The sequence below is a fragment of the Sebastes umbrosus genome, chromosome 11, assembly GCF_015220745.1.
Source record: "Sebastes umbrosus isolate fSebUmb1 chromosome 11, fSebUmb1.pri, whole genome shotgun sequence".
NCBI classification, from domain to species: domain Eukaryota; kingdom Metazoa; phylum Chordata; class Actinopteri; order Perciformes; family Sebastidae; genus Sebastes; species Sebastes umbrosus.
In genome coordinates, this window is record NC_051279.1 from 32101543 (window position 1) to 32120121 (window position 18579).

The window sequence follows — 18579 nt, forward strand, 5'->3', positions numbered from 1 at the left end:
CAATGACCGTTTAAATGTACATCATCCCTTACTTAACAAATATTATTAGTATTAATAGTATTGTTGAATACTCAATTCTGATTGATCAATCATGGCGTTCTATAGTCTGTTATTTCTTTATAACAGATCGTTGCTATGTATATAAGAGACCGTTGCTTTGGATGCAGTTCTGATCTCGTACTCTGGCGGACCGTTTTTGTGTCAAATTATTGATTTCTTTATTTTAGTATGAAGCTGTGTAATAAGCGAGATAATGTACAGCTAGCGGGTCATTATTGTGAAATAAACCCCATCAGGGCGATGCAAGACCTGTTTGGGTTTATTTCACAACAACTACCGGCCCGCTGTGCATTATCCCTTACATAATAAAAGGATATTTCATTTAGCAGGCTGGGCCGGATTCAGGCCAGCATCACACAGTGCGACATTCCAGTCGAAGCGGCGGCCTGGTATATATCCACGTACGCATCTTTGAGCAGCAAACCCTCACCCTCTCGCAGTGAATATCCCAAGACGTTCTACAATATTTATTCCAGGCCGCAGCCGCTGATTTGATTAAGCACTTTGTGTAGATTACTAATTCGTTCATACACGGTTCACTTGCTGTGAGCTGGAAGTACGACACATCGAATTTTAAGCCGGTAACGAAGATTGAAAGGCAAGCCTGTGCTAACAAGGCCCATAAACACAGACGGGGGGGGCCAGAGGGAGGGGGCACACATGGGCAACCGCAAAGCCAGCCTCTTCATTTCACATGTCCCTACATTACACTACACACACACACATCACACACACACAAGAACAAATAGAGGCACATAAAACCCCTATACATAAACACACTTCACACCTAAATGTGCAGACACTTTCACACACACTTAAAAAAATAAATCACACAATCATCAACACCCGTAAAAACAAAAAGGACAGACACACACACACTCACACCACACCCACCATCACACCTACAAATACCTACATCTAGATTCAGAGCCCCACCTCACACCTATGCATGTGCATCACAGACACACGCATTAAATTCACAAGACATAACCACCCATGGACAAACAGAAGGAGAGACAATCATTCTCACTCACACACACAACCTAAAGTTGAGGTGAGAGAGAGAGAGAGAGAGAGAGAGAGAGAGGCGTGTGGGGAGCTGATTTGTCCAGATGGCTGGCTGAGTATGAGACATGGCAGAAAGGAGAGAGATGTAACGTCCCTCAGTTCCCACATCTTATCACATTAATACTCCACCACTCCACTTAAACAGCCTCCGTGAAACTGAAATTGACCATCAATGCAGTGTCATGTTAAATTAATATTGCCATCCACATAGGGGCGATGTGGCTCCCTCACATCCCAGATGAGACAGGGAATGACTAATTCATTTCCTGAGAGGAGAGAAGAACCTCATATAATGTTTCACTCCCCACACACACACACACACACACACACACACACACACAAGGTGATATCTTAAGCCTTGCACATGCCACACACACTCCTGTCATAGCCTTGGCTTTAATCTTAAGGTTTGGAAGAAGAGAATTACACATGATAATTTCATATAAATAAATGTTTCTTTCTACAACCAGCTAATATACACCGTTAGCACTTGAGAGTGTCCGGCTGCAACAGTTTACGCAGCAAGCACTGTATTAATTATCAAAATCTGTCACACACGGGGTAACGGATATCCAGAAAAAAAATATTTGTATCCGTCACATAGTTTTCAATTACTGTAGCCTACTAATAGATCATTTTTATATTACAGTGAGTGGATTAGAACATCGATAATGCAGTGCCTATAATGGGAAACTTCACCTGTGCACATCAGCACAAATATGTAAAAATATACTGTTAACTGGAAGCGAGAGGGAGAGAAAAGCATCCCTCCCGCCTCGCAAACACAAAGTTTCATGACGTCTTTGAACTGTCTTCAGTAAATAAAAGTAACAAACTATTAAAATATGCAGCTGGATTAAAGAAGCACTGCGGCGATTGTAGTGGAGACTCAGAAATACGCAGTAAAAAGCGAATTGTCAAAATTGAAGGAGTGTAGTCAAAGAGACTTCGACTTCACTCCAGAGCAGCGGCAAAGTGCGGCCTGCAGCGAGCTTCCATGCAATTTCTATGGAAAGCTGCGGCGGCCGCTCCCGAGCTCAGCGAGCTGCGGTTGTTTGATTCTGCAGCCAAATTAAAAGTTGGGAAAAAAGTTTAACTTTTAGCAGTGAAGTGCAGTCAGAGAGGACCCACAGCCAATCAGTAAGCAGATCCTGTCTCCTGTGACATGTTGACATATGTTACAATTCATTTTTTTCCCGACTGAAACACGTAAACACGCCTCCCAGCTGCAGAAACATTTTAATTATTGCAGCAAGCAGCACTTCACCAATGCCTGATGGGAATTCAGCATTGGATCCTAATATGGGTCAAGCTCCAAAAACACTGGATCCTTCATTTCCCATAATGCAACATAAGAGTGTCTTTCTGTTTCATTAGACCCCCTGCCACATACACGCTCACATCTTTCAAACCCCGTTTTCTATTAAAAAAGTTAAGTCGAGATAAACTTGATGACAAATACTTATTTTTTAAACTTAGGAAATTTTCCTCCAGAGCCGAAGAAGAGGCCAAGAAACGGAAGTTTCTCAAATAGCTAAAGAAACCTTGAACCGTGCCTCCTTCCCTCTGCTACAAAAAAAGCCAGCAGCTGTTAACACTGAGATTTGACATTTTATAACAAACAGTACATATCAAAATGTAATATTTGGAAATAGGCCTACACCCATTAAGCCATGAATATACATGTGATTATACACAAAAAACACCAAGAAAACCGGAATTTTCTAATAAGGATGTTATTTCCCCAAGGGGATGAATAAAGTATCTATTTAAAAAGCAGTAAGCACCATCAAAACGAGTCAGTGTACAGCTATGTCACTGTCATTATCGTTAAGAGAAGGTGGGATGTACAGTAACTCTTTTTTTTCTACGATGAACTTTTCCTCTCCTCGGATCCATCTTCCTGGATTTTCTCAGTCTTTCATTAACACGGTTTCTAATTTCTTTCCATTCGCGGACTGAAATGTCCTTGTAACGGTGCTGAAGAAACTCCTTCAACTTGAGAATGACATTCCTGGGAAGGGCTTGTTTGCCGTCCGATCCAGTCCAATTCACGGTATGTTCCCAGGACCGGTATGTCGAGAAGTCCACAATCATCATAAACATCTTTGCTGCATAATCATCTGGACGTCGGCGGCCATTTCCGTGTTTTGTATTTCTAAAAATGTTGTCTTCTACCTCTGGATCCACGGTCTGCAGAACAATGTTTGGAAGGACAATAGGGGACGGCCGAGTTCGTACAGCCTCCGTAGAGGTTTGAGTGGATTCCCCGTTTAGCGATGATGGCAAGTGAGGTGAAGATTGTGGTTGCGCACACCTTGAGCAGCAAGCCGGTGTCTGTGGGGATGGAGTTAGAAGCCGCTGTTCACAGTTCTGGTCACTGGGGTTTACCCTCTTCGCCATCCTCCGGAGAGTCCGTCGGACAGACCTGTTGTCCTCGCGAAGTCTGGCCAGCTCCCGCCCCAGCTCCCCGACCGTTCTCCTGAGAGACGAGTTGTCCTCCAGTGCTTTCTTGTGCTCCTGTGCCAGCTCATCCAAAGACTTGTGAAGCCTGGAGACCTCCCTCTGCACACACTGATTCACCAGTCCCTCCACTGCCTGCGTGGTGACGGCTGCAGCAGGAGGCTCCGGTGCTGGCATGGAAAAACAGCAATACTTCAGTCTTGTCCCAGTCTACTTTCTCTTTTCACTTTGACGCCGCTTTCACCTTTTTCTATTTTTTTGTCATCAAAATGCCTTGCACTGATTAGTTGGATGGTGAGTGATGGTGACGGTTAATCGAGAACTCATGCAGACAAATAAACTTCTCCTCCTTCATCCTTAAAATTGTATTTACATTTCGAATACCCATTTTGCCCTTTTCGGTCTACACCGTTTGGGTCTGGATCTGTTGTAAGATGTAGTGCTGTTAAAGTTAACGTGTTTTAATGCCATTAAATGCATTTTGCGATTTTTAGATTGTACTGTAGCTTGCTCCAAACGTACGCTAAATTTTGGTGAGGAAAAACTGGCAGGGCCATTTTCAAAGGGGCCTCTTGACCTCTGACCTCCAGATATGTGAATGTAAATGGGTTCTATGGGTACCCCCGAGTCTCCCCTTTACAGACATGCCCACTTTATGATAATCACATGCAGTTTGGGGCAAGTCATAGTCAAGTCAGCACACTGACACACTGACAGCTGTTGTTGCCTGTTGGGCTGCAGTTTGCCATGTTATGATTTCTAAAGATTGTTTTTTGGGCTTTTATGCCTTTAATGATAGTGACAGTGATGAAAGGGGGAGAGAGAGGGGATGACATGTAGCAAAGGGCCGCAGGTCGGATCTGAACCCCGGTGCACTGCTGTAAGTACTCAACCTTGATACATACATACATGTTAATGATTTGAGCATATTGTTTTACGCTAAATGCAGTACCTGTGAGGGTTTCTGGATATTATTTGTCATTGTTTTGTGTTGTTAATTGATTTCCAGTAATAAATATATACATACATGTGCATAAAGCAGCATATTTGTCCACTCCCATGTTGATAAGAGTATTAAATACTTGACAAATCTCTCTATATTGTACATTTTGAACAGATTAAAAATGTGCGATTACTTTGCGATTAATCATGATTAACTATGGACAATCATGCGATTTAATTGTGCTTAAATATTTAAATCCATTGACAGCCCTTGTAAAATGGACTTGGACTTGACTACAAATTAAATAAAATATAACACGTAGCTTACAAGTACCACCTACTTTCAATTTGATTCAAGGCCGTCCCTCATCACAGAGTGTCTGGGGGCAGACATCTCTTTCAGTGAAGATTTTAATGTCTCATAATGCTTTTAAATGCTTTTATACTTCATAGAATATCAAATCCTGGGGGAAACACTAAATCATTTTAAGGATTTAAGGATCTTAGAAACTTCTGTATCAAAATCCCATATGTTTGTAAGTTCTACAGTTTTACTTTTCAGTTATTTCTACAAACACACATCACATCCTGTTTGCGAACGTGCATGCATGGCGTGTGTGTCCATTACTTTAAGGCTCAGTCTGAGGTCAGACAGCTCACTCCAGTGAAAAAGCGACCAATTTACCTCAAAATGCAAATTCCAGCTGTATCCTCATTGGCAAAATGCAAGCATGTGTACACGTTTCCTTTAAGGGACAAATTGACAAATCTGTGTGCAGCCTCCCACCACCGTCTCCTGATTTCACTGATTAATCAAGTGAATAAAAACTAGGTCTTAATTAAAAGGATCTGGACGTGCTCCCGGCCCAGAAACTGGCAGACCCCCACCGTGCAGCTCCACAGACCCACAAACAAACTCCCAGAATAAATGACCGCCATATAAAAGGTGAATAATTCACTGTAATGAGGGAACTTAGCAATAATAACAACTGGCATATGTTGTCAACGTGAAGAGAAATAGGTGCTTTCTACAAATAAGAACAACATAAATGAAAGTAATCTCATAAACAAGAACATAACTCAATAGAATAAAAAAAAAGGTAAACCTAAAAAACAAAGTCCTCAGGATGTGCCCTTGACTTGAAGCCATCTGTTGGGACCTCAGTGTCACAGCTTTCATTTTCTTAAGTAACACTAAGTAAGTGACCTCAAAACTCAAGAATTATGACACAGGGTAAAATTATGGATATATATAGACTATTCGTTAATAAGAAGAAAGTGGTGGCTCGACATTAATCATCAGGATTTTAACCTCCAATCCTTACAGCTTTAAGCAATCTGATTTTTAGCAGTAAGCAATCTGACTTTGGGCACACAAGGTGACTGGCATACATACTATATAAATAAAAGGAAAAAACATGTTTCCTTACAAGTGAGTTTTTCCCCCGCCCCAGCAAATGCATTGGTTGGTTATCCCTCTTATACTACTGAAGTAACAGAATATCAGAATAATTACTACAACACATTTTTAGCCCATTGCATTTATGGGAATATGATGACATAATGGAGAGAAATCAGCTCACTGTTTTAAGTACTTCATCAGTATTCAGCGAGGGAATATTATCTCTGGGTTTTCTAACAAAAGCTATAATACCTACACCTAAACAGTCTGATGTCACAGAGTCTGAAGGTGGAAACAATCCTATTTTATCTCCCGTACACACACAATCACATACAATCACATACAATCATGTACACACATGGTAAGCACAGCGCATGGACTTCAATTAAAGTCCCATTAAAGTTTGGGCTGAAAGGGGGATGAACCATAGGAGGCAGAGAAGGGCATTTATCGATGTCGCCCTCACATCTCGTTCCTGCATTAAGTTGATTTTAAAAGCAATTAATACACATGGTCAAGGAAAAATAATGGAGCGCCCTATGTTCTTAACCTGCCGGACATCTCCCAGCCGAAGCCCTGACCAGCGCAGCCCTGCTTTGCATTATAAATGACAAGATAAATCTTAATGGATTGAGGATAATCAGCTAGCCATGAAGGCTGACATATACACACGTTGGCGAGGCATACGAGCGCTCACACACATATACACAAACATGGACGTACAGACACAAGGGAAATTAAGGGCTTTGAATACGTCTGCATTGATTATTTTAAATTATTAGCCCACCTCTCTTTGGACCTCCAATGCTTTTAGCCTAAGCTTTAACACATTTACAGAGACTTATTGACTATAATTACAACTGAGTCTTGGTAATGGACACATCAATTATGAGTCGCACATGTCTCTGACCAAGCGTTGCTCAGGGAATCCCAATCTGGGGTCCATTAGCGTCTCTCCTGCTGGTCTGAAGCTCAATCAGTCTTTACCTTCACCTCTACTGAAACAGCTATTACCTGGCTGCAGTAGATAGTAGCCTTAACATTAGCTTGAGCTGCCAAAGAAGAGGCTGCTTCTCCCTGCTCAATGCAGTTGTACCTAAAAACAAAGGCCTAATAGCTGAGCAGTTACACAAAGAGATTATTTTTTTGTTAAAACTTGATTGTGTTCAGGTGCTCATAATGCATTAAAAGGCCTCATATCTCATATCAGTTACAGGAGGTTAAAGGTCACATATTATGATCAATTTCAGGTTCATACTTGTATTTTGTGTTTCTACTAGAACATGTTTAAATGCTGTGATGTTCAAAAAAGCCTTTAATTTCCTTATGTCTGTCTGAATACGCCTGCATTTACCCTCTGTCTAAAACACTCCGATATAGCGCATTTAAAAGGAATTGTGTTGCTGGGCAACAGCCTGTGTATAGGTTTACTTCCTGTCAGCTGATGTCATTCACACACAGTTGTGACATCACAACTGTACGTATATCTTGACGGTTCATAGGCACAGTTTTTGAATATGGGCTGTGTATTTCTCCATGGATTGAGCATATCAATACTTCCACAGTATTTATATTGCACTTAAACTTGGTTTATATTTAAAATCACAAATCTTCCTTTTTACAATATGGGACCTTTAAATAATTTATGCAATATGTACTACAAAACTAAATTAAATTTTTCTGATCAAAATCTTACTTCCAGTCCAAATGAGTCTTGCACAATGCATTTAAAATACAGTATGTGATACCAGGTTACTAACTCAAATATTTGCATGGAAAAAAACGCAGTATTAGAAACACCTTTCCAATACTGCGTTGTCACATAGTGTTTTAACGAACTGGTAGTGGAGCTGTAGGGTTTAGGCACACTCCTTGAATTCTTTAAACCTACATAAAATGAGGGATATTAGCTTTGACCTGCTTTTACACAGCATACATACTGCATTGGTGTATGTACAGTATATTGTATATGTGAGATACAGAGAGTAGCAGAAAGAGGAGGAGTGTGTGAGTAAATAGAAGCAGGTTACATACCGGTGTGCGTGCGAATGTGTGCCAGGAAGGCCATGGAGTTGCTACTCTTGCACACCTTGCCACAGTATTTGCACACACTGCCCTGGTTCTCCTCGCGCTCGCGGTTAATCTGCTCCGTGTCCTCCACCACGTACTTGTTGACCTCCCTCAGGAGCTCCTCATGTTTCTCCTTGATGTGAACAAACAGTTCCTGCTCCGATTCGAAGCGGTCTGTGCATTTCACGCACTTGAAGCTCGCGCCCCCCTCGGGCAGCGTCTCCACGCTGTTCTGCTCGTTGCGGAGATGGGCGGCGCTGGTCAGGTGCTGGTGCAGGTTGCTCTCGGTGTAGAACGACTTGCCGCACACCAGGCAGTGGAAATGCTTCTCCTTGGACGGATGTTTCATGGAGATGTGGACGTTGAGGCCGCTGATGCCGTCAGCCATGAAGCCGCAGTCCTCGCAGCGGATGCGAGGGCTGCTTCCTTTGGCTTCCTCTCTCACCCTAATTTCTTTGCGTTTGAGCTTCTTGACATATGCAGAATTGGGGTGCGGGAAGCCAGAGGGCACCGGTGATCCTCCAGTCAGACATATCACAGCAGCCTCGCCCTCTAGAGCCAGACCTTCCTGCAGCTCCTGCTCCTGCTCAGCAAGGGCCTTCATGGATAAAATGCAGGCATCAAAGGGAGGGGCTTTGGACATTTGTGTATCTGAATGACAGCTGTCAGTTTTTGCTTCTAAAATCATCTCATCTGCATTTGAGTGTTCTTCATCTGCTTGTTTACCCTCTTCATCTTCCTCTTGGTTCTCTTGCTGTGCAGACTGATCAACTGCAGGCTGAAGTTCTGCTGGAGACTGCTGGGCTTCACACAGCTCTGCAAGTACAACTGTCTCGTTGGTTGGATCTGGTTCATCACTACTGGAAGATGTAATCTCTGCTTGCTTCTCATCTGCACTGCCAGCCACACTAACCACAGCATCGACAGGCTCTGCGGTGACTGAGGCTGCAGCCGTATTCTGACTTTCCATTGCTTGGCCGTCATCAGAACAAGAATCGGACTCTTCTGTGGGGCTAAAGTGTTCACATTCAGGGTTAGAGTTTGCCCCAACAAGCTCAATGACCTCCTTCAGCTTCAATGGGAGTGCCAAAGCTCTTTGTCCCTCACTCCCTAGTGGTTCCAGGTACTTCTGGCTTTTCTGTTTGTGCTTTTCTGTGTTGGCATGGCGAGACATTTCCCTGCTCGTTACAGCATAGTAGCTACATGCTAGACAGACATACTCAAAATCTTTGGTGTGCTTTCTCTTGACGTGAAGATGGAGCGAAGGGATTGATTGAGCTACAAAGTCACAGTGGCTGCAGGCATTAACAGAGTCATATTTACTTTTTTTCTGGCTTGAGTCTGATTGAGTTTGCTCTTCTCCGCTGTGTTCGTTGGAGGCTGTGTTGTCAGATTCTGGCTCATTGTCGGTGGTCTGTGACGCTGCATTTGGTTCCTGGGCTCGCGTAGTTGTGGGTTCCTGCTGTGACGCACTTGTGTGATTGTTGACCGGGTTCTTATTTGCGCACTCTTGTGCACGTTTAACGTGTTTCTTCGTGATGCAGTGGCGATCCATGTCTCCTTTGGTCACGCAGCTATAGTTGCACAGAGTGCAGCTGTAGCCATACTCCTTGCTGTGTTTGCGGCGGACATGGACGCTGAGGTTAGTAGCGTTGGACACTACCAGGCCGCAGTATCCACAAGTGGTCGTGGACCCTTGCTTTGGTCTGCCCCTTTTCTTTCTGGGGGATTCAAGGTCTAAGTCTTCCTCCTCATTCAACACAGCTTTGGCAGCCTCATCTGCCTCGTCAGTTTCCTGATGTTCTTCTGTCGAAGTAGCTACCGCTTCTCCACCAGCAACCTGAGCCACATCATCTACAGCAGCTGCATCACCAGCACCGTCTCTGCTTACGCTCTCAACGTACACTTCGAATGAGGCCGATTCTGTGCTTTTCTGCTGCTCCATGTGACTATCTGAGGATAGGTGAGCGTCCATCCACTCAGATGTGGCCGAAAGGAAGTTGCACAATTTGCAACGGTACCACTCCTGGTTCAGGTGTTTGAGTCGAGTATGGTTTTCCAGCAACGCAGGGGTGCTAACCCTGAAATCACAGTTTGAACACTTCAGCTGGAACCTGCTGAACGTACGTTTCGCTGCCACTCTGGCTGGAGTAGGAGCCTTCGGAGTGCTGCCAGGATCCTCCGCTTCCTTTTCTCCATCCATGTCCTCATCAGCGTCAACTGAAAGACATTTCAAATATACACTTTTCAAGTCTTTTTTAAAACAATCAATTTAAACAATTCAGTTTAAAAAAAAATTGCAATTCTAACTATAAACGAGGCACGCAGAAAAAGTGAAAAATATTATATTTTTTATATTTTTGTATATATATATTTATATTATATTAAGTGTCAATTTCCCCAAAAATTTAGATTTCATTAACATGTAACGCATAGATCTTGTAAACAAATATCAACATTTTGATGAAACATTTCTTCTTTAAAAATAGGCCAAACTATCTTACATCTTTAGAATGGCATGTACTAAGTGGGAGGCTAAATTATAGCAAATACTCACATGTGTAAGGGATGTCTTTGGTGTGGGATCTCTTGATATGCACATCTAGAGGGGACTTGTCTCTGAACTCTTGTCCACAGTAGTTGCAGGAATATATCATCTTAGGTTTTGGGGTTCGCTTGCTCACTCTTCTCTCCAGGCTAGGGATCGCCTCCTCTTGATCTGCCTGCTGGTTGTCTGATACAGTTTCCTTTTTATTTAAACTATTTGTGTTCATGGCATTGTCACTGGCTGCTGATGTCAGCTCATCAAGATCAGACTCCTGGTTTTGTTTAACTTCAACAGCACTTTCTGTCTCCATGTCTACCTCCTGTTGGATTTCAGCTGGACTCACGTCAGAGATTTTATCACTTTTTTCAGCTGGCTTTGCAGTTCTATTGGTATTCTTTGAGTTCTTTCCATGCTTTCTTGCAAAGTGAATCTTCAGTGATCTTGGACATTTGGCTGAGAAGCCACAAACTAAGCAGAGGTTATCCCCATCTTCAGGCACGGAGTCCGGCCGCAGCCTCTCAGCGAGTTCCTCGTTTGCATCATCGGGCTCGGCGGTCCTACTGGGGGAGTCTCTTTTAGTTTCCTCCATTTCCACATCTTCTGGCTGCCCTTTCCCACTGGTGTCATTGTCAGGCACTTTGTCTTCAACAGCCTCCTTTCCTGATATCAATGTTTGATCCATATCATATCCTGCTATAAGTATTTAACAGTGAAGTTGATCATCAAAGCTGGATCACACTCCTGGAAAGAAAAAACAGAAATTATGTTTCACATCTTCAATTGTCTGAAACACAATTTAGTGAATTGAAGAGAATTCTGGAAACAAGTTAACTGCATTTGCCACAAATTGTGTGATTCAACACAAGCTTCTGAAAAGTGCACTACACTATCTGCCTTAACACAAGTAAATGTCGCCATCTAGTGCTTCCAGGCACAAACTGTTTGGTAAAAACATGCCATGAGAGCTGGCTTTTGCTGCTTATTTACTGGGAAAAACAAGTCCAATTAATACACGGGCATTTAATGGAGCATACATATGGAAATGCCGGTTTAAAAATAATTACTAAATGCTTGTAAACATGATTCAATAAAGCTACAGCCATTGCCACAATTAAACCAGTGAATGTATATGAAGTATAGCTTAACATTTAATTATGAATAACTAGGGATGCACTGATAAAGGATTGGATATTGGGCTGATACTGACTCAAATAGCTGGATCGGGTATCGGTGACAATGAGGCTGATCCATTCAATTCAGTTCTATATTCATATACTATATACATCATATACTGGAATTTGAATTCCTGTTTAAGTTTTGAACAATTTGTTGCTGCACCTGAATTGTAATTCCTGTTAATTCTGAATATTTTTTACCAAGGTTCTGGTGTACGATTTATTACCTTAATAATAAATAACAATCAGGAAATTTGTATCTATTTATTTATTTGTTACATTTAGTTATAAAAAGCAATGTTTAAGTTAAGCCTGATGTTGCCTTACACATAAAAGAATGACGCTTCCACACAGTGAGGCATAAAACGTATTAATTAAAAACTTGTATCGGATCAGTACTCGGTATTGGACGATACCCAAAGCCTAGGTATCACTATCGGTATTGGGACTGATGCATCCCTATGAATAACCATTTTCTAGGGTTTTATACAGATACAGATACAGAGAGCTTTATTTATCCCCGAAGGGCAATTCAGTTTCTGCAGTCCACCGAGACATAAACACACATTCATACTGCACAATCATCATTGACAGAGGGAACACAGTAGGTGGCATATTAAACAGCTGCAATAGTCTCAAAATGTGTTTGTTTGGGGCAAAGATTCAATATAATTTTACTGCGGTTGAGACAGCTCAATGCACCACAACTGAACAAGTGTTTCTCTATTTGCTGTGTTTCCACCATGTTTCTTTTTGCCACATAGGTATACTTAAACCTATGACTCAAACTAATGAGTGTGTTTCTTAATTTTTTCTCAACCACCATATAATATATTGTTTATATAAAATATAGGGAACATCCTGAGGAACAAATTTGTTTCAGCCCATCCATGTCTAAATTGTCACAATGGTTCATAATCATTTTTATGTAACTTCGATCTACATTTCATCCTTTGTTATTGGTAAGGAATTGAGTGAAATCTATAATGAATTTTATAATGAATAGATTTATGTGTGTGTAGTGGGTCATGCCTTGTTTCTGCTTATAAGCCTCAGTCTATTTGTGCTTTTCAAATGTAAATGTATGATCTGTATGAGCGGTTCAGGGGGAGTCTGTTAAGGTCCAACTTGAAGAAGGGGCTCAATACCGCCATCCACTGTGGATTTTGGCAGAATATGACAACAGGATTAACAGGAGGAACACCATGTGAAGTTGTAATGTGTTTATTAAGTAGACAGGACGCCGTGACACTGAAGAGGGACTTCTATGTGAGTTATTAAGGCTCTCACTTAACGGTACAGAGCAGAGAACGGACAGCATCTGGGCAGAAGACAACTGTGTCTGTTAAAACCGCATTCATGGACAAGTGTCTCTACCTCTGATACAGCTCCGTTGTCATTTAACAAGACTTGGAACATAACTTCATCACACTGTCGCCTCGCTACCTCCATCTATCATCTATTAGCAGCAGGTTCACCAACAGACACCCGACGCGAGCTTCAAAGTAATAACAAGTAAGCCGGACATGTTTTTAAACTGCACGTTGGAAACTGCAACGACACCGCAACCTGTCCAGTGTTGCGGTGTCAAACACTTGGTGAAACCTCTCTTCGTGGAGTAAATGGCTTCTTGCACCTGCATGAGAATCGGGTGAAGTTGTTGTGGACACTGCTGCTAGCTACAGCAGCTAACTTGCTAACTAGCAACATGTCTCTCAACTGGCACTTTGAGAAACGCACCGGACGTCCAATTAAATCGCTACGTCGGCTGCGTCGTCCAATCACAGCGGGACAGAGGCGGGACTTAGAGCGCTCCATGGCTCGGAAAACGACGGCAGCACAGAGGCCCAAAAAGGAGGCTAACATCGACCTCTGAAACAGTGCTCTATGTTGCCGAAACAGTGCTTGAAAACACCCCAGAGAGTCGTCTATCGACTCGGTAAAAACAAACCAAGTAATGACGAGATAATACAGTCAAACCTCAATTGAACTTACCTCTTGTTATACGACTATTTCCACTGTCCGCGCGTTTTGCTGCTAGACACAAATGGCGTACCGTAGCGTGAGCCATGCGTCAGCGTCACACGAGGAGGCGGCGCCATCAGCTGATTTGGTCACATGATGCATTCCCGTTCTGTGGGAAAAAAACAAAATTCACTTCACATTCAGTGAAGACAACACAATAGAATTGGTGACATTTGAAGACTCCTTGGAGAAAAGAAAAGACGCCACGGGTGGAAATGTGAAAGCTTTCATTGCTGCTGCTCCTCACTGGGACTCTGACAACACGCTCAAGTCAAGAAGTGATGCATTTAAGGTCACGTTGTACAGCAAAGTCCCCATAGGAAGAACTGGGAATGTAGCACATTCAAAATGTACCTTAAAGGAGATTTATCAAGTATTTAATACTCTTATCAACACGAGAGTGGACAAATATGCTGCTTTATGCAAATGTATGTATATATTTATTATTGTATGAATTAAATCAAATAAATAAATTGATAATAAATTAATAAATTAAAGTGGCAGTAAGCAGTATATTTTTGGCATCATTGGGCAAAAATTCCATAATAACCTTTCAGCATATTGTAATTCAAGTGTTCTGAGAGATAACTAGAGTTCTGCACCTCATCATGGCTCTGTTTTCAGGCTTTAAAAAATCGCCCGTGACGGGAGACCTTGACCAATCACAGGTCATTTCAGAGAGAGAGCGTTCCTATTGGCTGTGCTCCGGTCATGTGTCCAGAACTTGGCGTTTCTTCAACAGATTTCACAATGGCGGCCGCGTCACAAACTTTCTCATTTTACAGCTAAACCGTGCACTACAAGATCATTCTGAAAACATTTGAGGAGAGAAATAGGCATTAACGTAACAGAATATTGATTCATATTTGATCAGCGCTGCCTACTTTGACTGTTTGGTCGGAATTCGCGAGTGATTGACAGCCGGCTCTCATAGACAGCAGATGGACAGCAGACCTCAGATCAGCTCTGACTGCTTGTTTTCCTCCGGTCTGTGAAATCTTGCAGATGCCGTTAGGAGCACCGGAGGACACAGAGGCACATGATTTTTTTCAGGTTACCTGTTTCATGTACTACTGTCAGGATATAGCGACCGTTTTTATAAAAATAACTTTTTTTAATCATATTTGCTCCAATCTCGCCTACTTCAGCTTTAACAACACAAAACAATGACAGATATTGTCCAGAAACCCTCACAGGTACTGCATTTAGCATAAGAAAATATGCTCAAATCATAACATGGCAAACTGCAGCCCAACAGGCAAAAACAGCTGTCAGTGTCCTGACTTGACTATGACTTGCCCCAAACTGCATGTGATTATCATAAAGTGGACATGTCTGTAAAGGGGAGACTCATGGGTACCCATAGAACCCATTTACATTCACATATCTTGAGGTCAGAGGTCAAGGGACCACTTTGAAAATGGCCATGACAGTTTTTCCTCACCAAAATCAAGTGCAAGTTTGGAGCGTTATATACTGAGAAAAAAAAGTTTTGAAAATTGTGTTTGATGGATTATTTCTCTGTTGTTACAATGCTAATTGGCAAAATATTTACATCGTTGGAAAGCCTGTTTATTTACCTTCACAATGATGTCCAACTTGTAAGGATCATGCATTTGTGGGATGAGCAGCACAGCTGATTATGTGGGTAGCGCCCAAGAAAAATTTGCCAAAATGCTCCGTCAATGGTAAACAGTGTATTCTCCTGTTGGTATTGACTCTTGTTTTGAGTTGTTTGGTGGATTGGATGATTGAACTCTCTATCAGTAACAAGGAACAAACAAGACATATTGGCTATTTTACACTTTATTCATTTAATACACCGTCAGGAGCCTCAGTAGCGGTGGAAGATCCATACGCAGCCACAACAGCCTGGCACCTCCTCTTCATGCGGGTCACCAACCTGGTCACACGTTGCTGTGGGATGGCGTTCCATTCCTCAACCACGATTCGTTGCAGGTCAGCCAGCGTGGTTGTGTTGGTCACTCTAACACGTACAGCACACCCAAGCTGATCCCACATGTGTTGAATTGGGTTGAGGTGTGGACTCTTGGCAGGCCGTTCCATTCTCTCTACTCCCACATTGTGGAGGTAGTCTGTGATAACCCTGGCTCTGTGGGGGCGAGCGTTGTCATCTTGGAGGATGAAGTTAGGTCCCAGATTGTGGAGATATGGGATCGCCACTGGCTGCAGAATCTCATCCCGATATCTCCCTGCATTGAGTTGGCCTTCAATGATGACAAGCCTTGTTTTGCCAGTGAGGGAGATGCCACCCCACACCATGACACTGCCCCCACCAAAAGCTGTTACTCCATCGGTGCAACAATCAGCATAGCGTTCTCCGCGTCGTCTCCATACTTTGACCCTGCCATCCAACTTTAACAGACAGAACCTGGACTCATCACTGAACATGACATTCCCCCACATGTTCAGGTTCCATTGTCTGTGTTGTCGACACCAGCGCAAACGGGCCTGACGGTGAAGGGCAGTCATTGCAGGCTTCCTGGTAGCCTTATGAGAATACACTGTTTAACATTGGCAGAGCATTTCGGCAAATATTTCTTGGCCGCTACCCACATAATCAGCTGTGCTGCTCATCCCACAAATGCATGATCCTTACAAGTTGGACATCATTGTGAAGGTAGATAAACAGGCTTTCCAACCATGTAAAATACAATGACAATTAGCATTGTAACAACAGAGAAATAATCCACCAAACACAAGTTTCCGAACTTCTTTTTCCCAGTTTATATCCTCCTTCTCGAGTATGACATGGTTTTTACCAAGTTCTCTTGCACATCTTTAAAATGTTGTCATATTGTGATGAAAATATTTCTGGTAGTCTATTGTTAGAGGGTAAAGAAAGAATATTCAAACCACTAAATACAGGGCTATAGTCTTCGATAATGTAAATGTTCATGTTTCCTTCAGAGTTATTTTTACCTTTTCTGAACTGTCATTAAAATGTTATAGGCTAGTAATATAAGAAATATGTAATCATTGTATTTATAGAGGCTGGTTCAGCATGTGGCCTATGCAGAGAGACAATGTGTATTTTTTTCTCAAAGGGTCATCCTGTGATGAATCACCGCCTCCATTTGACATGCAGTGTTAGCTTTATGGAAAGACTGAAGATGGATTAATGCACGGGCATTAATTGATTAAGTAGTCTGACAGGTCAGGAGGTGATAAATGATACCTCCTGCAATGAATACACAGTTTACTTTGCAATAATTTTCTTTAATTCATCACAGTCAAAATTATATGACACGGATGGTTGGAAACACATACCCCCTCCTGCCTCGTCCCCCATTTTTCATTAGGATTCATCATTCATTTGTCTCCATTAGTTGTCTATTAAAAGAGAGGAGGCTGGCTTTGGTGGACAATGCCTCAGTCTCTGCTCTTTTTCAGCTGTTTCAGTCGTGCTTCTTGTGAAGTTTTGCCCTGAAATCAACTGTGCCCCTTAAATTTACAATTTTTTTAGTTGTAATCTGTTTTCAATCAATCAATTTGTTTCCTATAGTTCTGGATCCAAGGCGATAATGGATATAAGATAGATATTTAGAGATATTACTCGTTCTAAATATACTGTATATTCCTGTAATTCATATTGTCTTTCCAGCCTTAACAGTATAGACCTACTCTCATTCTTTTTCTGAAGCAGAACGCAAATACGCTATTTAAATAGTATGTTTTCGTAAACTCAAAAAAGACTCACATCTTCATTACAGCCAGATTTCACTTTGGTTTTACATTTATAAAAGGGCTCACTGCAATAAAATTACGTTTAGAGCATTTAGAGTTCCCCAATATGTTACATTTTCACTTTCTAGATACATAAGGCACCTTTTTAATCTTTAAAAGTCGCTAGCTACTAAGGCTAGACCAGTTAAGACCACTTTAAATAATGATAGTGGTCTTAATATCTACATATAACAGCAGTTATATGATGTAAAGTAGCCATCCTGTGATAGATGTCTTGTTAACCTGGACGTTTACATCAGATGTACAGACAGTGATCAAGCCCTGACACTGTCTCCCACTGCCCTGTAAAATTGTTCACAGACAAAAAATATTTAACTGTATATACTGCATATACTACATTAATTTTTAATCATCTTGGAAACAAAGAATTATTGTGTAAAATACTAGTGAATGTCAGTGTTTTGTCAAAAATATGATGAAGATACCGAGTTACATTTACAAAAACAATCTATAGCCTAAATACTTACACAATTTGTGCATGTACATTTCCATATATTACTGTACCTATAAACATATACACATACCTCACAGTCTTGTAACTGTTTCCAGGTGATGCTCTATAAAATAAATAAGTACGGAAAAAAACAAAATGAAACAACTAAAGTTAACACCCCTAAATATTTGATATGAACGTTTACAGAACCTGTATGGTTCACCCACACAGGTGTTTTCAATTTGTTGCCTAATTAGTCCTCCTCTCAGGACTGTGGGCCGGACTGTGCAGGATGTGTTTGATAGGTACTAAAAGCACAGGTGTTACTAATAACATTAACAATGGCTCCGTTCTATTCAAGTGTAAGCCGTGACAGTGAGCTAGCATATATCAGGACCCTACTGACATCTCCCGACTTTAGTTTTATTGTGCACTTCAGGCAAGGATACAATTACACTTTAATCATTCTTATTAATCAGTTAGGTTACCTCAAGTAACTTTAAAATGAGCACTTCCGATCTACCAGAATACGATACGATACGATACGATACGATACGATACAACTTTATTGTCAGTTTGCACTGAAATTCATTTTGCATCCATAGGCAGCTTAGTTTGAGAAAAA

The 18579-nt window shown here is 41.7% G+C and overlaps 1 protein-coding gene across 2 annotated transcripts in view; it reads right to left on the bottom strand.

The window, feature by feature from the left end:
• Positions 1–18370, bottom strand: part of znf407 (zinc finger protein 407) — a 170427-nt gene extending 152057 nt beyond the window's left edge. Inside the window, exons 1-5 of one of the 2 annotated variants that reach the window (XM_037784446.1) lie at positions 18046–18370; positions 13724–13862; positions 10563–11294; positions 7970–10225; positions 2220–3761 (exon numbers count right to left, since the gene is read on the bottom strand). In XM_037784446.1, the coding sequence (XP_037640374.1) occupies positions 2959–3761; positions 7970–10225; positions 10563–11235 (3732 nt within the window). In that variant the 5' untranslated portion in view covers positions 11236–11294; positions 13724–13862; positions 18046–18370 and the 3' untranslated portion in view covers positions 2220–2958. Of the gene's footprint in view, positions 1–2219; positions 3762–7969; positions 10226–10562; positions 11295–13723; positions 13863–18045 lie in introns of those variants that run through there. The other variant, XM_037784445.1, reaches the window with a different exon arrangement.
• Positions 18371–18579: the final 209 nt, after the last annotated feature.